General features: G+C 53.4%; 1 protein-coding gene across 1 annotated transcript; it reads right to left on the reverse strand.

The window, feature by feature from the left end:
* Positions 1–10,726: 10,726 nt before the first annotated feature.
* Positions 10,727–21,230, reverse strand: GPR87 (G protein-coupled receptor 87). The gene is made up of 3 exons (XM_018912658.3): positions 21,083–21,230; positions 12,711–12,844; positions 10,727–11,823 (listed from the first exon to the last, which is right to left on the reverse strand). Exons 2-3 carry the CDS (start codon positions 12,742–12,744, stop codon positions 10,802–10,804), a joined length of 1,056 nt encoding a protein of 351 aa, XP_018768203.1. The 5' UTR covers positions 12,745–12,844; positions 21,083–21,230; the 3' UTR covers positions 10,727–10,801.
* Positions 21,231–21,304: the final 74 nt, after the last annotated feature.

The raw sequence follows: 21,304 nt of genomic DNA on the forward strand, positions 1-21,304 counted from the left end.
CACAGCCCTGAGTCCTGGCAGAGCACACCTGTGCTGCTGAGGGGCTCCCACAGCACGGGGCAGTGCCCACACACGGCTGCAGGACTCTCAGGAGAGCTCAGAGGGGCTGGGGACAGACATGGGGCAGTCATGCTCCAGCTAAAGCCTGTCACTGCCCAGGCAGGGCTGGAGGCTCCTGTGTCCCCTCTGAGCATCACAGCTCCGTGCTCATGGCCAGTTCTGTCTGTTCTTTGTGCCACCTGGTCACACTCTGCCCCTTTTGGAGGGTCTTGTCCTAGGCTGTCATTAGTTCAGCACTGACAGCAAACACTGGCACCTTCCTGGGCTGTGCCCTCGGTCAGTGGCTGCTGGGGGGGCAGAGGGAATGTGCTGGCATTTAGGAGTTAGTGCCAGCATTTGGGATGTGGCCGAGGGGGTGTGTCAGTGCCATTTGGGAGGGGGGCACACAGAGGGGTGTGTCAGTGCCAGCTTTTGGGAGGGTGGCACACAGGGGGGTGTGTCAGTGCCAGCTTTTGGGAGGGGGGCACACAGAGGGGTGTGTCAGTGCCAGCTTTTGGGAGGGGGGCACACAGCCTTTCATACTCAAGCCGCTGTTCTTGCTTGAATGCTTGGGCCAGCATAAAGTCCATTGGTTCTGTGTGAATGCTGTCAGCAAGTTGTGCAGAACCAGCAAACTTGATTCACCAGATGGCCAAGATTGATTGGGTAAAATGAAAAAAGTTCTGAACTTTCTCAGTGTGTAAATCATCTTGTCTTGGCATGACACACCAAAGGGAAGCTGCATAAACCATCAGAAGTGCTCTGTCCTTCTGAGGTCAGTCCTGTGCTGTCCCCTGTGGCTCTTACACAGTAGCATTAAGGCAGTTCTTGACTTCTGTGACATGGCTGTCAAGTTTCAAAGTTCACCCTGCCTTACTGAACATAAGAATAATATTTACAAGTTGTTTTTAAAATTTATTTACCCTGACTTTACCAGAGGTTGTGCTGTTCCAAGTACACATTTTAGCTATTTATGGAAACGAATGCAGCTGTTTAATAAATGTGTAATAGTTACTGGGTCAGGAACTGGTGGCAGTGGTCACTGTTGCCAGAAGTCTTTTTTGAACTGCAAAACAGAGTTAATCAGGGGAGGCAATCTTGCAGGATGGTACCTCTGATGTTAGGAGGAAGCTGGAGAAGGAAGAAGCACAACACACACCACAGCCATTGCAAGTTGTGCTGAGTGTGCTAAAAGAAGAACCTTATTTTAAGATTTTCTCTCTAATGTGGTAGGAATGTTGGTGCTGGTGGTACTTGCAGTGCTGCCCGTGCTGGTGTAATGCAGTGGGAAAGCTGCAGTGGGTGTCCCTGTGGGGCAGGAGGGGGTGAGGCTCTGGGAGCTGGGCTGGGCACTGCCAGGGGCCAGGGGGGCTGGCTGAGGGGAGCCCCCTCCCCAAACACCGGGCACTGCTCATCCTGAGTGTGGTCAGGGCTGCTCTGGCCCTCCCCCGGGTCCCCAGAGAGGAGCCCAGGGTGGGTGCCAGGTGGAGACACGCAGGGTCCCAGCTGGAATGGCTGCTCTGCTCACAGTGACTCTGGAGATGTCTTGGGGCATTGGACTTGCTGCGAGTTTGCCAAGAGACTGAAATTTTGTTATTTAATGTTCTTATTATGACATTTGTCATAGGGCAATGTCTGGGCTTTAATACTTAGGAGAATTAAAGTATGCAAAATAATAGGATATTTTAGCCTCTGGAAATGGCATGTTGGGTGGTAGTTGTTCTTGTTTGGTGTAGAATGTAGTGGAGGAATGCTGGAATTAGGATGGCAGAAGGAATAGGTGGCATTCCACTGCAGTAGGATGTGCTGTGGTGAATGTGGGATGAATTAGGATGGCAGAAGGAAGAGGTGGCATTCCTGTGGCAGCAGGCAGTAAGGGAGGATCTGCTGTGATGGGAATGGGGTGAATTAGGATGGCAGAAGGAATAGATGGCATATTAAATTAGGATGGCAGTAGGAATAGGTGGCATTCCTGTGGCATTCCTGTGGCATTCCACTGCAGTAGGATCTGCCGTGGGTCGGGCAGTGCCCCTCCTCCAGCAGGGCTGCAGCAGCAGTGCAGTGCTCAGTGCAGCAGTGACCACGGCTGTGTCTGGCCCGTGCCCTCCAGCTCCTGCTGCCTGGACCCCTCAGGGGTGCTGTGCAAGGACAGGGGACACAGAGAGCCGTGCCTCTCCTCAGCTGCTGCCTGTGGCAGTGGCTGGGAACAGAGTGTGTCCTGTGGTGTGGCCCCTGGTGACACTGGGTGTGCTCTGTCTGCGCTGCAGGCAGACAGGGGAAGGACAGGTGGGACATCCCACCTGTGACCCCAGAAGGCCAGCTCAGGATGCTGGGGTGAGGAGGGGCCGTGGGTGTTCTCCTGGCACCTGCAGAGCTGCTGGTGCTGGAGGGCACGGGGAGGGAGCCAGCAGGGACTGGGAGCAGAGCAGATAAGGTTGTGTGTTTCCATTACAGCCACGGCTCCTCTGGCTGCAGTGTCAGGACACCTCAAGGGCAGAACTGTACTTCTGTCTGGCAAAAACCACCAGTAACTGTTTCATTTCTTCTTCCTGTCCAGCAGTTGCTGCTCTTTTATCTGAAATTTAGCAGCTTTGTCTTCCTCATCAGCTAAATTTTTCACTCATTTTATTTCTGACTTTAAGACAAGAGTATGAGTTATTCTGAGCACGCTTTTAACCTTAAAAGGTTGTAGACTGTGACGTATCTGTACAAACCCTGACACTCAGATGGAAACTTGGGCAATGCTTTGAGCTCTTCACACACAGCATAATTTTCAGATCTAATTCAAATACTCAGTTTTTAAAATTAAGTCTCAAAATTCCTCCACTGAACCCTTCCTATCTCACATCAGTTATCATAATGGAATTAGGGAGTGGTGGATGTGAGAGGAAATGTTAGGTAAGAGTAGCTTAAGAAGTTAATAATAATAATAACAATAACAATAATAGATTGTAATGAAGAAAAATAACTAGGAGAGAGATAAACCCCAAGAAAAAGAAGTGGATCAGCTTTCCTGGCATGCCCTTCTGCACTGGCAGGACATGAGAAGCTGCACCTGACTTGGTGCAAGCCCCACTCATCAACAGCTAAACCATCAGGGTTCATCAGAGAACCATGGTTCTCTTCCCAAACCCAAACACATTTCTGTACCAGTTACTGGGAGAAAATTAACTCTATCCCAGCTAAAACCAGAGCCCTAGGTCAATAAAACATTTTAATGATTATTAGTTGCATTGTCCTAAAACTGGGTTTTTAAAAGTAGTAAAATGTGGCTCAAGAAAATTTTTCCCTTTAATATTATATTTTAACAGTAGTATTTGTCATTCAAATTTTTTATTTTAAATTCTATTTTCTGATGTTTTAAACTATGAGTTTCATATAGTTACATTTTCTCAGCCATAAATTTAAACAAAAGTAGTTGCTTAAGAAAAATATCTTTTTCAGGCAGACAAGAAGAATACTTGTCTGTGAGTTCTCTGTCTGCTGGCACAGCTGGAGCCTGCTCCATGGCTGAATCAGTAGTTTCTGTAGTTAGTTAGTTAGTTAGTTAGTTAGTTAGTTAGTTAGTTAGTTAGTTAGTTAGTTAGTTAGTTAGAACTGCTCCTTTGTGTTATTAGCTGTTAGTGGTCTGCAGAACGCGCGGATGCTCGCCTTATTTGCCAATTTAAGAAGTAAGATTATGCTGGCAGTTACTTAAAAATACCCGAGGGTGTTCGAGAGCGTTTGCAGGGGACAGGAGCAGCGATGGAGGCAGCGTCTCACCTGGGCAGCGGTGCGGGATGGCGTGCGCCGTTCCTCTTCTGCCGGGGAGCCGCTCCGAGAGCTCGGGCCCGGGGCTGGCTGCGGGGGATCGGCCGGGGGATCGGCCGGGGAGCCGCTCCGAGAGGGATCGGTCAGGGGAATCGGCCGGGGAGCCGCTCGCAGGGAGCCGGTCCCGGTCCTGCCCTCCCGCCGTGCCCGCGCCCCGCCGCTGCCCCCAGCGCAGCCCTGCGAGGATTCCGGAGCAGAAAGGGGAAGGGCTGGCGAGCCGGGCCGTGCCCCTACCCGGCTGTGCCCGTGCCCGGCTCCGGCTGTGCCCGTGCCTGTGACCCTGCCCGGCTGTGCCCGTGCCCGGCTGTGCCCCTGCCCGTGCCCGGCTGTGCCCGTGCCCCTGCCCGGCTGTGCCCCTGCCCGTGCCCGGCTGTGCCCGTGCCCCTGCCCGGCTGTGCCCGTGCCCGGCTGCAGCTGTGCCCGGCTGTGCCCCTGCCCCTGCCCGGCGGTGCCCCTGCCCGTGCCCGGCTGTGCCCGTGCCTCTGCCCGGCTGTGCCCGTGCCCGTGCCCGGCTGTGCCCCTGCCCGGCTGTGCCCGTGCCCGGCTGCAGCTGTGCCCGGCTGTGCCCCTGCCCGTGCCCGGCTGTGCCCCTACCCGGCTGTGCCCGTGCCCGTGCCCGGCGGTGGCCCCTGCCCGGCTGTGCCCGTGCCCCTGCCCGGCTGTGCCTGTGCCCGGCTGTGCCCCTGCCCGGCTGTGCCCGTGCCCGGCTGTGCCCCTGCCCGTGCCCGGCTGTTCCCCTGCCCGTGCCCGGCGGTGGCCCGGCTCTCAGCCTGCAGCTGGCCCCGCCGGGGAGCAGCGCTGAGCGGCTTTCGGGACAGACGCAAGTGCAGCTGGCACAGCAGCGAGAGGGCTGAACTGCTGCGCTGGAGTTTGCTTTTCCTAAACTGTTCCCAGGGCTGGCTGCGACCTTTGCGGTGACGCATCCTGCCCCGAGAGCCGCGGCTCTGTGCTTGGGAGGGTTTGAACGGGAGCCATGGGCTTGCGTGGTGCCGGCTCGGGCTGGGATGTGATGGACTCTGGGGATACGGGATGGGTCTGGTGTTCGGCTGTTTCCTTTCTCTTCTTTTTTGTGCTTTTCTTTTCTTGTAACTTTAAACACCTGCTTGGCTTCCTTCCTTCTTGTTCCTCTCAAAAGTTTTCTGTGAGGCTTTGAAATCAAACACAGAATTAGTGGAAAGGTATGGTAGTAGAAGAGCTAATAGCTTCTCTGTGGGTGTAGGAAAGGAGTATATTCTGAGAAAGAGCTGAGGTTTGGGGAGAGAGATAAATCGAGGTTTAAATGTTTATTTAAAAACTGTGAAATATGTACGTTGTGTGCCTTAGAACAACTAAACATTTAGTGCAGGACTTGAGCTCTGCTTGACAGTGTGTCACCTAAACCCTACAGAAAATACACAATTCCTCATGGACTTTGCTTCTGTGAAGGTTTATCTCTGTAGAAGAGGGGGCCAAAGGCACAGGAAAACACATGCACCTTCTCCCTGCGTGTTGCTGCCGTATCCACATCCTTCACATGAGGCCACTGTGAGCTACCCTGAAGCTCCAGTCCCTTCCTTGCCCCAAATTTCATTGAACATCTCTCAGTGCAATGAGGGGGTACCTTGAGAGGCAGAATTGTCTGCACATTCTTGCCAGTACTCTTGCCCCTCTCTCCATCCCGAGACCCACAGCCCAAAGCTGTAGTGGTCAGCCCAAGGCTTTGGGGAGATGGGTTTGGGCCTTGGCTTCAGTGACAATTTTGTACTTTGCCCATGGATCAGGCAGAACAAATGGGGCACGAGGCTTCTCAGGTGCTCCCCAGAAGACACCAGGCAGCCAAGCTTTCCTCTCTTTCTGTGCACCCTGTGGTTGCTTGTTGAAGCAGGGATGGGAGGGATGGATCAGGTAAGGCTTTGGTTTCGAAGCCGTGGGCTCTCTGAGATGGAGAGGAGCACAGGAAGCCCCAAAGGAGAGGTACTGCAGTGTTCTCCAGGGTAAAATGCCAGCCTGTGATGGATTAAATGTTGCAGCACAGATAATTTTTTGCAATGAGAAATAAGCAGTGTCCAGGGCAGAGGATTAAGGGCTTACAGAGAGGGTGGGGTGCCTGAGCTCTGTGCACAGCTTCACCCCGTTGGAATGACTCTGGCCAGCAGGGCCAGCCCTGGGGCTGCTCTGTTGTACAAACACGGGGGTTTCCAACATGCCAGCCAAACCCAGCGTCTAAGGATCTCAGGATGTGGCTGCTGTTTGTAAAGGGCTGGAAGGGAGGCAGTGAGCATGGTCACTAGAAGGCCCTGCACTTTGCCATGCCCTTTAGGCGACTGAAGAACAAACTGATCATGTATTTTACCTTTAGCCATGCAAGTCTGCTGCCTCCCCCAAAATTCCCAGCTGCTGGTTGTCTTTTTGAGAGCAGCTGTTAACACTTTGTCTGGGCTGAGGGCCTGAGAGGGGGATGCTTTTGCCTGATCCTGCTGATGGATTTGTGTCCCGGCAGGTCTGGTGACAGAGGGACTGGGGCTGGTTTGGTTCTCCTGGCTGGTGCCAGCAGGGCAGGGTGGGGTGGCAGCTCTGCAGTCCTTGGAGTGGGGCTGATGGCTCCTGGCTGGAGTTCTGAATGCAGCACCTTACAGCACCAAGCCTTTGCCATGTGGAGGGGTACCTGTGACCAGGGTCTCCCCTGTGCCCTTCCAGCCCTGCTGACAGAGCTGCCACTGCTTCCAGCCCTCCTGAGCACAAAACCATGCAGACCCTGGGGCACCAGCGGCCAACTCTGGGTACTGCTAGAAGCAGGATGAACAAAACAAATACTTTCCTAGGATAATCCCCCGAGAAGCCAGCTAATTACAAAAGTATTGCAGGACTTCTAGTTGTGTTTTTGCCCTGTCAAATCTGCCAGCAAATGTTTTCTGCTCAGTTTTGTTTGGGTGATGGGTGGGTGCCTGTGCATCCTCGTGGAACAGCCTTCTGAGCCCTTACAAGGATTTATCTGGAGCTCCCCCATCATGCCCACGTTCAGGGGGCACCACTGCTGCTCCCAGGCTGATGTTTGGCCTTAGGGGTGCTGAGGGAGGGGACTCTCCTGGGCTGAACTAGAAAATCCTTCATGTGGGATTTGATCGAGTGATTTTCCTTACTTAGTCAAAGCAGGCTTTCCTGCAGATGGTTCTCTTGTCCTTCAGCCACAGGCAGCAGTTTCAATAGTTACACATTTGTACTTCAAAGGCTGTCGACATAATTTTTGTAATTTCTCCCAAGACAATTGTGTTTAGGGAACCTCCTTTTCTGACTTCAGAATCATGCATTCTACATCTGTAGCCTTTTCAGGGACTGGGGATCTTTTGATTTCCTTTTGTGTGCATGATAAACTCTCCTCAAAAACAGCACAAACAGCTCCTTTATATTTTCACGTTTTTCTTTCCTTTTTTTTTTTACCTTTTTCTCTACTGCCTTTTTCTCATCCTTCCACTGTTTCTGGTCACAGGGTTAATATCTGGTCACAAGTGTCCTGACCCCAAGCCTAACATCTGGGTCAGCACTGGGCATGGAGCAGGGCAGAGCTGCTATCAAACGTGTCTCTCCTGGGGAGGGTGAGGAGGGCAAACCCCCCCATCTGTCCCTGCAGTTTTGTGCTGAATTCTCATCCCCCAGCTAGATGCAAAGCTGGGGTACTTTTATACCTTCTAACCCTGATGTGTGAGGCTCTGTGGGCACTCAGCCCTTCCGTTTGTGGGTGCGTTTGACAGAACCCGTGTGTGGGCAGGGGGTGGGTTTGGTCACAGAGCATTTCTGGGTAACACAGACCACGGGACCTCCCTCCAGCTCGGTGCCTGCACCACGGGCCCCTTGGCATCTTGAGTTTTGCATTTCTTCACTGCTCATTGCTTCCAGACCTGACTGAGCTGGGGGAACCTGTCACGGCCACTCTGCCTTCCACTGCTTCATCCCCCTGGAGAGTGGTGGGTGCAATGCAAAGACAGATTTTGAGAAATTTGGGTGGGTTTAGTTTCCTTTTTTAAGATTCTTGTGAAGCTGCACTGATCTAAAGTCACAGGAAAAGGCATTAGTAGAAAAACCACAGAAGCAGAGCGCAAAATAAATGTGATGACAAAAGTCCTGCAGCAGCAGTGATCTGGAGCTGGCTCTGAGTACAGGTTCAAATCACATTTCTGCCACAATGATGCCCTGGCATGGAGAGTTCTGCCTTGGCTATCCAATCAGAATATATAAGATGTAATGCAAAGCTTCCTGAATGTAAAAAATCCCAAATGTTAAAGAATTGTTCAATTGTTCAGGCATTGCTCCTTGCATTCTTGGGTCAGATCTGCTGTGGTACTTCCACCAGAAAACTGGTGTTTTCTCTTAAAAATGGGACTCTGGGACTGCAGAGCCACGGTTTATATCCTGTCTGCCCTGATGTGGCTCTCTGAAAGGGCAGTCACAGGTCAGGGCCTGAGACTTTCCATACAACTTCCTTGTAGCTTTTTCTTTCAAGATGAACTCTTAGAGACCAAAATTCCGTGTCAGATCTGGATAAATTAAATATAGTTATCTGGTATTTGGGGATTGGGATTTATTGTGTACAATTCATATTTAGCCCTGGGAAAATACTTCACAAAGAGCATCTTCAAAGAGCTGTCATGTAAGTGAGTGTGCACAAAGCAGTGACAGATTGTCACAGATACACCCTGTCCAGGAGAGCCAGCTGCTCTGGGGTGATGCTGCAGGGCAGTGCTGCATGCCTGCAGGGCTCAGGCTGCAGTGCTGCATGCCTGCAAGGCTCAGGCTGCAGTGCTGCATGCCTGCGGGGCTCAGGCTGCAGTGCTGCATGCCTGCGGGGCTCAGTCTGCAGTGCTGCATGCCTGCGGGGCTCAGGCTGCAGTGCTGCATACCTGCAATGCTCAGGCTACAGTGCTGCGTGCCTGCGGGGCTCAGGCTGCAGTGCTGCATGCCTGCAGGGCTCAGGCTGCAGTGCTGCATGCCTGCGGGGCTCAGGCTGCAGTGCTGGGGCTGCTCCTGCCTGCCCTGTGTGCTGGGGGTGCGTGGCTGTGGATTCCCTTCCCACATTTCACATGGATTTCCCTTCTGGGACCCTTCCCAGAAACTGCTGAGTGCTTCATCCCTTTGCTCCCTGCACTGGGGGCACCTTCATGCTGAGCTCTGAGGGCACCATCCCATCACCTGGCTGTGGCTGCTCTGGGTAGCAGATTTTTGGTGGAAAGCTCTGAGGAGGGGTCAGCAGGGGTGTCTCAGCAGTTGTGACAGACCCGTGGGAGGTGAGCAAGGAGGTGTGTGTGCATCCTGCCGAGAGGGCACGCAGCACACTGGGGGGCAGGTGCCCCTCTGGTTGTGTTTGCAGCCCCCCCTGCACTGCACCCGCAGCTCCCCCCTGGGCCAGGGCCGACCCCAGGCCTTGGTCTGCTGCCCCCTCCTGCCTTTAGTGCCCTCTGGCTCGGGACCAGCAGGGACATTGCCCCTGAGGTGGCTCTTTGGGCTTTGTGGGAAGTCCACCATCCCCCGGAAAGGCCATCGTGAATTTAACACAGCAATTATCAGGCACAATTTAACGAGCCCTGGTGATTCACACTTGTGAAAGGGAGACCAGAAGCACTCAGCCTCGGTTTGCTGTAACCATATAAGAGCTGAGAGGACAGCCTTTGGTGAGGAATGTCAGTCCTGCACACAGAGCTGATCTTCCAGTCCTAAATACATCCCTCCATTTCATCTGCTGCTCGCCAGGATTTGGGCTGTGCACCCCAGCCCCCAGCTGGCTCTCTCAGTCTGGGTTTGTGTGTGCAGGGACTGCTCAGGGTGCAGGAAGGCAGATTTGGCCCCAGAACTTGTCTGCTGTGTGTGAACAGTTTCCTACAAAGCTGATTGGGAAACAGGGTTTATCTGTGGTATTTTAGCTATTTAAAGTATTTTTATTTAAAGTAGGATAAATACCCAAAATATTCTGTCTTCCTTTCCAGAAATGTTCTCTCCTGATGGTGTAAGTGGTTTCATAATGCTTGCATTAATCCAAATGTTATCATACTTACATTTCAGCTTCTTAATTATTCATAAACCAAAGTCTAAACCTAAACTAATAGTGTTAAAAAAAAAAAAGAAAACCTCTTTCAGTGGAAAGCTTTATGAAGGATGTTCTCATGCAGGACTTAATCTTGTCATTTGAGTGCTGCATTTTGAGGATTTTCTTGTCAAGGATTTTGTTGGGGTTTTTTTTGGTGTGCATCAAAAGGGAAGCTGTTCTGTGTGCCAGGCCCTGGCCGATGGGGCGTTGCCATCTCCTGCCCGTGCAGCTGCACTGCACCCGGGCTGGCAGTGGGCACAGCCTGCTCAGGGCTCCTGCCAGCTGCTTTTGCCAGCTCCGTCAGGTATTGCTCTAAACAAACCTGACTGAACCCCCAGCGAGTCCAGGACGGACAGACTGACCCAGACAGACTGACCCAGGTGAGCATCACAGGGTGCAGAGGTTCAGGGCAGGCCAGGGTCAGGGACACGGAGCCCTGGGGCAGGTGGCACAGAGCCGTGTGGCACCAGGCCCTGCCCCGGGCACACCAAGGGTCCCCAGGGGCTGTGCCACATCCTGCCCTGCCCTTCACCTCCTGCCAGATCCCAGGGAAGCTGCTGGTTCCTCCCAGTGGGTCTGCTCCGAGCCCAGGGTCCATCCTGGCTGCAGCCTCCCGAGCCCAGGGCTGCTTTCTGAGCCGAGGCAGCCTCGTGGGGGCTTCTAAACCAGCCAGCCCTCACCAGCCAGCCTGCCCACCCACCAAAACACCCCCAGCCCCCGGAGTGAGCCTGGCCCCCGCAGGGATGGGGTTTGAGGTGGATGTTGGTGGGCTGACACAGGAAAGCTGAACGTGTCTGCACATCTCTTAGTGAGGCTCCGTGGTCAGACACTTGGAGATGTTTTATTTACACCATGTACAAGCAGCCCCACAGGCCAGCAGAGTCTCTGAGGGTGCCCTCAGACGTCGGTGTACTCGTGGTAGATGCGCACCTCCGACCTCCTGACGCTCTGCAGGGACCTGATGCTCTCGCTCCTGGTTCTCATGTTGGATTTCCTGAACAGCCTCCGTGAGAATGATCGACACATGAAAAAATAAATGATTGGGTCCAGACAGACGTTGCATGCGGACAGGAACAGGGTCATTTCCTTACAATAATACAAGATCCTATGTGCGGAGTCATCTAAAATTTTGTCCAGATGACTAAAAGTGAAGGGTATTCGGCACAAATGGTAGGGTAAAAAGCAGGTGAAAAACACGGCCACGACAACCCTGATACTCTGGTTGTGCTTCCTCTTTCGGCTGGAGGAGCTGATGAACTGTTTGCTGGATTTATAGATGTACCTGGAAATGGCAATGTAGCAGCCTATCAGCACGATCAGCACCACCACGAACGTGCAGGTGTTGATGTAGACGACGGCCGAGTGCCACTTGACCCCCAGGGGAGACTTCAGCTTCAGGCAGTCGTCCACGTTCCTCCTGGTGGGGTATCCGTTGGTGAGGATCAGGTTGGGCAGCGCCAGGAACGCCATCACCACCCAGACGCAGGCCGACAGCACCTTGGTGAAGGTGATGCTGTACATCCTGGAGTCTCCAAAGGGCTTCACCACCTTCAGGTAGCGGTCGATGCTGATGAGGCCCAGGAAGACGATGGTGGTGTACATGTTGGCGTAGAAGAGCACCGTGCTGTAGCGGCACAGGAAGGAGTTGAAGTGCCACGGCCCCAGCCGCGAGTCCTGGATGATCTTGAACGGGAACGTCAGCGTCATGAGCAGGTCTGCCACCACAATGTTCTTGAGGTAAAAGATGAAGCTGGTCTTGTTCCTGATGTGGAAGAAGATCCAGACGGCCAGGCCGTTGAGCAGGAGGCTGGCCAGGAAGATGACGAGGTAGAGCACGGGCAGCACGATGGTGGTGAACTCGTCCTGCGCCGGCCGGCTGCCGTTGGGCCAGCTGCTGTTCTCGGGGCTGGGGCGGCTGTCTGGGGACACAGGGGCAATGGTCAGCCCTCGTGGTGACCCAGGGGTGGGCCAGGGGAGGGAAACAACAGGTAAACCTTTGTGGTGATCCAGGGGTGGGAAACAACAGGTAAACCTTCGTGGTGGTGGCTTCAGGGATGGGGCAGGGGAGGGAAACAACAGGTAAACCTTCATGGTGGTGCAGGGGTGGGGCAGGTGAGGGAAACAACAGGTAAACCTTTGTGGTGGTGCAGGGATGGAGCAGGGGAGGGAAACAGTGGTGAACTTTCATGGTGCTTTAGGGATGGGGGCAAGTGAGGGAAACAACAGGTAAAGCTTCGTGGTGCTTTAGGGATGGGGCAGGTGATGGAAACAGTGGTGAACCTACATGGTGCTTTAGGGATGGGGCAGGGGAGGGAATCAGCAGGTGAAGCTTCATGATGCTTTACAGACAGGGCCACTCTGGAACTGCCCTCTCTGGGCAGTCTGAGGCTGCCTGGATGAACCATAAACCAGAGCTGCCAAAGCTCTTGGCTTTCTTGACAGAGTGTGACTTGTGAGCTGAGATGTTTGTCATGGGACAGGGCTCTGGAGAGACTCCTCAGGCCTATCAAAACGTGAATTTAAACTTAGTTTACTTCAATGTACTTAAAAGTCACAGTCTCTGGGGGATTTTAGGATTTCATATGTAAATGTTTGTGAAAAACGTCTAAACTGTGCCATGAAGTGTCAGAACACTTTGTTTCATGTTGTGTGTGCTCAGACCTTGTCTGGTGAGGCAAAGCAGGCTGGGGCAGGCTGGGCAGTGCTCAGACAGCCCGTGCTGCAGTGACTGATTGCTTTCAAACGCTGGTAGGAGCTGACAGTAACAAACACTCATCAATCACCCACATTTCCATTGTTATTTTACCTGGCAGCTTCCCATAGGACAAATTGTACCCCATCCTTCGTGTTGCCTTGGGGTTTTCAGCTGAAATGCTCTTCAGGAGTCCCACTGACAGCTGTGGGTCTGGGATGCAGCAGGGCCTGTGCCAGGATGATGTTCTGGGGGAAAAAAACCCAAATTAAAACCAAAGGAAAATAGAGGAGCCCATCTTCTGGTCCCCTGGGTGGAGAGGAGCCCTGTGGAAGGAGCTGCCTCTGGAATTCCCAGCGAGGGCTGGCTGAGCTGGCTGAGGCCTGGGTACTGCACAGTGGTTGTGCTGCCAGGTCCTCGTTGGCCTCTTCTTGCTCGTTTCAGTGGCAGATGACTGAGAGTATTTTATATCATCACTCACTTCTTGAAGTAAAAATGTTTTATCAGTAATTATGAGATCAGTGTGTATAACTTCATGGTGTATTCCCCAAATTGGGGTGGAAATGACAAGTTTCTGTTCCTTTTTCATAGAAACTGGCACACAAGGAGCACTGAAACCTGCAGAAACCCATTAATGCCAGGATGGCCTCACAATGTTTGACATTGCTCAAAGGGATTTTGCCAATACCAGTTTGAAAGGCTGGGCTCCAAATTGTTCTTTCCCCAGCCAGTATGGAAATGCAGTAACTTTTCTGGGATTCATGTTTTGTTTACAAGTTTTGATAGGAAAACTGGCAAAATGGTTCAGATCTCACCAATCCCACAGGACCTGACTGCTCTCATGGGAAGGAAGAGAGGATGGGAGCCTGCAGCCATTTTGCAGGTCAGAGCCTGTTTTAGGTGCATCCCCATGCAGGAACTGTCTGGTGTGGCACTAGATGGCACCAAAGCAAGTGAGGGTGTGTGAAAGCATCAGCAAAAACCTTTAATTTGGGTATTTTGGCCTTTTTATCAGTCTGGCTTCTTGGCTGGCAGTGTTTGCTCTGACAGTGGCGAGGCTGTCGAAGGTGCTGCAGGTATTTTGTTCTCTCTGTGTCTGAGCAGCAGAAATCCATTTTGTTCTCTCTGTGTCTGAGCAGCAGAAATCCATTTTGTTCTCTCTGTGTCTGAGCAGCAGAAATCCATTTTGTTCTCTCTGTGTCTGAGCAGCAGAAATCCATTTTGTTCTCTCTCTGTGTCTGAGCACCAGAAATCCATTTTGTTCTCTCTGTGTCTGAGCAGCAGTAATCCATTTTGTTCTCTCTGTGTCTGAGCAGCAGAAATCCATTTTGTTCTCTCTGTGTCTGAGCACCAGAAATCCATTTTGTTCTCTCTCTGTGTCTGAGCAACAGAAATCCATTTTGTTCTCTCTGTGTCTGAGCAGCAGAAATCCACCGTGTTTTGCTGTTGTTGAGGATTTGCAGCTCTCTGTTCTGCCCAGGAGGCAGAGATCAAAAGAGTACATGATTTTGTGAAAAGATGCATATCTAACTCCTTATGTAAATAAGGTGCTTATTTCCCTGCTTTTCTGAGTTTCTTTTAAGTCTGCATAATTCCTGGCCCCTGGAAAACTCCCTGTTCTCAGGCTGTGCAGGCAAGGGCTCTACCAAGCCCTCAGTGCAGAGGAGTCAGGGCGGTGCTGGATGTGCTGCCCGGGGTTGGAGGCAGAGCTGAGGGGGCTGCCGTGTCCCCTGCTGTAACCCTGGGAATGCTGCAGCATTCCTGGGGCTGGGGATGCTCTCTGTGCCCTGGCTGCACTCAGCTGCTGTGACTCTGGTGTCCCCATGGCCGTGGCTCCCACGCAGCCCTGCTGGGCCCTGCCCAGGTGGAGCCCTGCCCCTGTCCCTGCTCAGGGAAGGTGGGACCACCCTGGGATTGTCCCTGGAACCCATCCTGGGACCACCCTGGACATCCAGGCCCCTGGAACCCATCCTGGGAGCCGAGTGCTGGTCTGCAGGCCAAGCCTCTCTGTGCCTTCTTGTTCCTGATGGTTTTGACGTTAGAATGTGTTCCAAAATTATCTCAACAAAATGGAAAAGAAAGCAGCAAATGCCTCACCAGTGTAACCTGTGCCAGCTGAGCTTTGGGCCCAGCACACCTGAGCTCAGCAGAGGCTCTGGTGTCTGCAGGGTGGAGGAGAGAGCTACACCTGCAACTGCTTGCCCTCCTCACACACCAAAGGCTCTCCTGCAGCTCAGAGCTTTAAAGGCTTCACCAAAGGGGGCTGTGCAGAGCTGTGGAGCTGTGCTGGTCCTGCTGCACAGAGCTGGCTGTGGGATGGAAGGGATGCAGAGCTGGCTGTGGGATGGAAGGTGGGATGCAGAGCTGGCTGTGGGATGGAAGGTGGGATGCAGAGCTGGCTGTGGGATGGAAGGTGGGATGCAGAGCTGGCTGTGGGATGGAAGGTGGGATGCAGGGCCATGGTCCTGCTCAGACTCAGCAGTCCAAAGGTGCTTCCAGAGTTTCCTACCAAAGTCTGTCAGGCTGAGGGGTGCAGTGGTGGGCAGAGCACTGAGAGCAGTGTGGCTTCATTATTTACATGCTGGGGTAGGTGACCAAGTGTAGAGCTGGGGAACCTGTACCCTGCAGCTTCATCCTTTCCAGCAAAGCCTGCTGTACTGCAGATTCCAGGAGTAGGAACACATTTGTTACATGGAGAATTCACTCTTTTCCATGTGCTTTATTGCAACAGGAGATGCAGACTGTGTTCTCTTTGAAGAGCATTTTAGGGTATTTTGTAGATGCTTGCTGACTGCATACTCCAGTTGTGGATTTTTTATTGTCTGAATGCAGTATTTTTGTGCTCAGCAGGGCTGCCTTTCCTCTCCTTTTCTGGACACTTTACTCACCAATTTTATCCTAAGCAGCTGTCTCAGTCTGCTATACAAATATATTCTGCTTTGAAGATGCACTAGAAGCTGCTTCTTTATCCAGGCAGCTTTGTGGAGCAGAATGCATTTCACTTCTTGTAGCTTCTGTACTTTGTCCGTGGTTGATGAGATAATCTCTTGCAGCTCATGTGGACAGACTGGTTTATGGGCATGACTGATGTAACCTCAGAGAAGAAATGAAATAATAGGCTGCATGGCAGCCTTCAGTGCCAGGGGGATAGGGAATGACTGCAGAGTTTTTCTAGTGACTAAGGCTTTAGGTTACCTTCCTTAAAGAAATTTTACACCCTCAAATCTAATATTTTTTCATCTTATTTGAAACTTTTTAGAATCATAAAACTCTCTTTGTGACCGAGACCAGCTATTTTAGGTTATTTGGGGCTGCAGAGTCTTAAGTGAAGTGTTTTATTGGAGCCCATAACTTGTTGATGTCTGCCTTCTGCTGCACTCATCACCATAAGGGTGGGTAAATGACAGGGTTGATGCAGCAGGAGACAGGTGAGGCAGATATTAAACCTGCTCTAGGCTGGCTGCAATGCTCTTCTTTCCTCTGCCCATCAGAACCAAATCACAGAGTGGTTTGTGAAGATGCAGGGGAGAAGCACTGGTGCAGGGTAAGAGCTTGTGTGCATGAAGCTGCTGCAGGCAGCATGAGCCTGTGCCCCTGCTCTCGGTGTCACCCCACACCTGTCCTGTGTCCCCTGAGCCTGCCCCTGTCCCATGCTCCTGAGCAAGCCCCCATGCTCTGGTGTGCCCTGCCTGCATCTCTTTCTTTGTCTGAGTGCTGTCTCCTGCTCACTACAAGCCTGGTCCCATGGCACTGCCACCCATGGCACTGCCACCTTTCCCTTCCTTGCAGGCTTCTGTCAAAAATGGTCCAGCTCCCTTTTGGTGGAGGAAGATGTTAATGTGCTGGTAATGCACAGTGGAACAACCTGAAATTCCTGTTTGAATCGCTGCCTACCTTGGTGAGTTGCCCTTTTTGCTGTCTTGGGCTTTGCACACTCTAATGGTTCTGGTGCTTTTGTAGCCAGCACCAGCAGGAGTGGGGTGGGAGCTCCTGGGGTCCCCCAGACCCTGAGCAATGCTGGAGCCCCCAGAACCCCGTGCTGCTGGCTGAGCAGGGGGGTGTCAGACCCAAACAGGTCCTTCCTCGGCTGGGAGAGGGTGAGAGCAGCCCCGTGCCCCCTGTGCCCCCCGTGCTGGCACTCAGGCCACCGAGGGCTGGCTCCAAGTGCCAGCCAGGAAGGACTGGGGAATCACTGTCCCAGCTGTGGCTCATGCTGCCCCTCTTCTTAGTCCTACCAGAAATAGGAACCTGCATCTGCTCAGAAAGCTGCCCCAGCATCTGGCACAGCACCCCTTCTGTGTTTCAGGTTCCTCCTTGGGCTTCCCCTCGTGTCCAGCCCAGCTCTCCTCCCACGTGTCCAGGAGCAGCATCCTGTGCAGCTGGCTTCCCTCTGCCTTCGGCTGCAGTCTCCAGGATCCTGGCCCTGCCCTGCCCTGTCCGTCTGTCCTCAGGACAGACAGGAAGGGCAGTGGTCAGGGTGCACCCCTGCCTGGGCCCTGAGCTGGCATCCAGGTGGGGATGCCCAGGGGACAGCCCTCCCTGGCTCTGTGCTGGGACACGCTGCTGGCAGGGACCAGTGTCCCCTGCTGGCTCTGCCCGATGTCACCCGTGTCCTGCAGAGCCCCCGCAGTGGCACTGACAGCGTGGGGCAGGGGACAGCTGGGACAGCTGGGACTGCCTCTGGTGGCCCCGGGGGCTGGCTGTGCCAGGGCTGGCTGTGCCACCTCTGAGGGTCATGGCAAGCTACAGCTGCACAGCTCCTGAGGGCTGCAGTGGCTTTTGCATGAAGCTGAGAGCTCTGCCCACAGACGTGGCATCACCTGGGCAGCAGGTGAGCAGCTGCTCTCGGTGCAAGAGAAGCTGGGTTGCAATTGCTGGCTGCTTTTTGGAGGGCATTAAAAAAAAGAGAGCTCAACCCAGCAGTTGGCAGAGCTGGCATAATGAATGTTTTCTCAGTAAGGCAGCCTCTAATTAGCAAGGAGGAAAGGAACTCTGGAATGTTTCCTTTGCTCCCTTCTGGAAGATGCTGCTGCTGGTTGTGGCTGCACAAACTGCTGGGGTGGGAGCAGAGAGGCTTTCCTTGGCCCCCCCAGGGTTCTCCATGAGAGGTGCAGCCCCCGAGCAGGGCAGGGCCCAGAGCTCCTGTGCAGGTGAGAGGGGACCTTGGCACTGCTGCAGAGCGGGGTGCCACGCTGGCAGTGCCATGGCATGGGCGACATGTGCCTGTGCCCTGTCACCGGTGTCTGTGCCATGTCACTGTGCCCTGTCACTGGTGCCCATGCCCTGTCACTGGTGCCACAGCTGCCATGGGGGACCTGTGGCTGCCATGCTCTGCAGTCCACCAGCAAAGGCCCCGGCTGGGGTGGCCAGGCTTGAGTCAGAGTGTTTTTCTGAGAAGTTCAGCTTTTAGGTTTGCTTATTTGTACTGTGCAGTGAAAAACATTAAGTAAAAATTTCAAAATGACACTTAAAAAAGAATCAAGATGTCTGGGGCACAATGCAGATGTGTAATTGGTAGCATTGCACCTTCATCTGTTGGACCTGAGTCTGTTGTGCCTCTATCACATCCCTCAGGGGCCACTGTGAGAAAAAATCTTGGGAAACAAAAATAATTATTGGTATGTGCACATAGCCAGTGCCATTTCAGTAACTGCAGTCTAACTTTCAGGCATTTTTCTTTGTGCTGAAGCAATTTCTGTTGATTTTTTTGTATGCAATCCTAATTCACATCACAGAAGCACCAAGAAATCCTTGTGTGCCTGTTTCTCTGTGCTCCAGTCCATCCTGCTGCCACACTGTGCCCTGTTTGCTGCTCGCAGCAGCAGCACTGCTTCAAAGAGGAAGGAAAAGGACACGGGGATTTCAGGGAGAAGCCCAGCCTGGGGCAAGGCCGTTTTTTCATGCACAGCCTGGAGAGTTCTGGGCAGGGCATCAGGCAGAGCTGAGAGCTGCTGCTCCTCCTGCCACCCAGCTCTGGGCTCCTTCCTGCAGTGCCTGCAGCTGCAGGAGGGTGACACAGGCTGATCCAAGCAGTTTGTGCTGCTCAGCATCAGCTCTCCCTTTGCCATGCCACTGGCATTTTCTTGAGGAAGAGCCAGAAGCAGTGGTTGCTGCAGTACCTTGCGTGAAGTTCATTGCTGGTCAGAAATGGAAACCCAACTTCTGATCATTGACAGCGCAATGTCTGAGTTCATTTAAGATGTTATGTATTTTCTTCTGTTGGAAAGGATTAATGTTGAAATGTAGGAATGGACCTTGCCTCCTTCCTCTCAAGTTCTCCTGGCAGCCCTGGGGCTGGTGTCTGCTGCAGCCTGGGCTCCTGTGGGGCTGACAGCTGTGCAGAGGGTCTGGAGCTCAGGGTGTGTGTCAGGAGTGTTTTCACCCAGCCCCACACTGGTGATAAGACAGCACAATTCGGGTTCAGTGCTGCAGTCAGAGCACAGGGGGCTTGCTTGGCTTCTGCTGGTGCTCACTGGATCAAAGAGGAGTTCTTCCTGAGCTTTGCTTTGGGAAGGCGAGCAAGGGACTGGTCCCCAGGCGAGGAGAAGGAGGATTCCCAATGCCTGGTTCCTGTCCTGTCTCCTCCAGGGCTCTGTGCCGGGGGGAGTGGAAGGAGCCCGTGGTCTCTGCAGTGCTGCTGTGGTGTGGAGCACCCCGGGTGGAGCCTGGCTGCCCTGTGCCAGTGCTCCTGTCCCGTTTGGCTGTGCTGCCCCTGGATGTCCCCAGCGTGTGTGGGGCCAGGGGAGTGTCCGGGGTCGGGCTCTGGAGCCTGGCAGGGTGCTGCAGCGTGCCCGGGCAGTGTGTGATGTGTGTGCCAGGCTGTGTGTGTGCCCGGGCAGTGTGTGATGTGTGTGCCAGGCTGTGTGTGTGCCCGGGCAGTGTGTGGTGTGTGTGCCAGGCTGTGTGTGTGCCCGGGCAGTGTGTGCCCGGGCTGTGGGTGATGTGTGTGCCCAGGCTGTGTGTGCCCGGGCAGTGTGTGATGTGTGTGCCAGGCTGTGTGTGTGCCCGGGCAGTGTGTGATGTGTGTGCCCGGGCAGTGTGTGATGTGTGTGCCCAGGCTGTGGGTGATGTGTGTGCCGGGCTGTGGGTGATGTGTGTGCCAGGCTGTGTGTGATGTGTGTGCCCGGGCTGTGTGTGCCCGGGCTGTGGGTGATGTGTGTGCCCGGGCTGTGGGTGATGTGTGTGCCAGGCTGTGTGTGCCCGGGCTGTGGGTGATGTGTGTGCCGGGCTGGGCTCCGCGCTCCCTCCCTGCCCCGGGGCTCCGCCAGCCCGGGAGGGAGCGGGGCTGGGACGCGGGGCTGGGACGCGGGGCTGGGCTGGGACAGCCCTGAGCAGCTGGCTAGGAGGAGGGCCCGCGGCTGATGCTGCCGAAATGTGCTGTTTTTCTCTCCCAGCCCCGGTGCAAGCCCACGGTGTCCGTGCGGGAGATGCCCGCACACCCTCCAGCCCCTGTCCCCATGTCCCTCCGGCAGTCCCTCTGTCGGGGCTGTCCCCGGTGCTGCCCTGCCTCCTCCCCATGGACTGGGGAGGCAGGAGAGGCTCTGCCGGTGCCTCGGGGCTGCTGGCCCACCCAAAGAAGGAGAGCAGGGGAACCTTCTCCTAACCAGAAAAGTGCTGGTGGCTTCCATGCTCAGGGCCAGCGGCTGCGTGTGAATCGGCAATATCAGCCAAAGGTTGCCTGGGTTTCCTGGTTTCCCTTTCTAAAGAGGGTTACAGAATTCTTTGAAAAGATGGAGAGAAGTGTGAAGTGCTGCCAGTTTCCAGATGGAGCCCACAGGAGTGGCTGCAGCCCCACAGTGCACAAAGTGATTTTTGACAAAGCCTCGAATCGCGCTGCTGCTCCCCGTGCTCCATAACCGAGAACAACCTTTCCAATGTGAAATCTCCCTAAAAGACAGAGGTTTTTGCAAGCACCTCAGATATTTCCCAAGCTGTGAGACTCATCAGATCTAGTCTGCTCATTCAGAGCTATGTGGTTTTTCCAGTGAACCTGACAAGTTTTAACATGACTTGAACGAAGTACGAAGGAAGAGAACATTTATTTTCTTCGTATAGTGAAGAGAGCTCAAGGTTGCTTTCCTGAACTGAAAGAGGTGAAAGGGAATATAGTACAAACCCTTTGGAAGCAAATTCAGGTACTGTAGTTACTGAATCTTGCTTTCTATGAGTTAAGCTCTGTCAGGAAGCGAGTTACTGAAACAATGGACCCACCTGCACTTTGAGTCGCATCTTAGAAGGAAGGATTAGTAGAAACCGAACTTTTTTGCCACCATACTACTATGTATGAGTGAATAAAAGGTGGGAAAAGGCATGCTATTATGAGAACGTTTCACACTTTGAATTGATCCGACATTTAGTTTATGGTTCCAAGTCAGTTTTTCAGCAACTATATCTGAATTCCTGTTTTTCAGCCAAGGGTGAGAAAGCGCTAGCAGATTCACTGAACAACTTATCGAATGCTTTTTGGATGATCAGAGCTCACTTACCTGCCACCATCGTCGCTTTCCACGCTCGGAGCTGCATCCCTGAAGTGCCTCAGACTCCTGCAGAACGCATCCTGGAGCTACAGTGGCCAGGAGAGTGTTTCCTGGGAGGGGGCAGCCGAACCAACCATGGCTGCCAGGAGGATTTTTGGGCTTCCGATGGCTTTTTTTTGGGGGGATACCTGATCAGAGAGTCAAAATTCCCCTGGCCAGGAGCAACTGGAG

Source organism: Serinus canaria, chromosome 9 (genome assembly GCF_022539315.1).
Source record: "Serinus canaria isolate serCan28SL12 chromosome 9, serCan2020, whole genome shotgun sequence".
NCBI classification, from domain to species: Eukaryota; Metazoa; Chordata; class Aves; order Passeriformes; family Fringillidae; genus Serinus; species Serinus canaria.

Excerpts from the sequence above, each read along its gene's own strand:
- GPR87 (XM_018912658.3), bottom strand. The coding sequence starts at position 12,744 with ATGGGGTACAATTTGTCCTATGGGAAGCTGCCAG. Across the intron at positions 11,824-12,710 it reads GTCCTATGGGAAGCTGCCAG|ACAGCCGCCCCAGCCCCGAG; the intron begins GTAAAATAACAA and ends CTGTGTCCCCAG.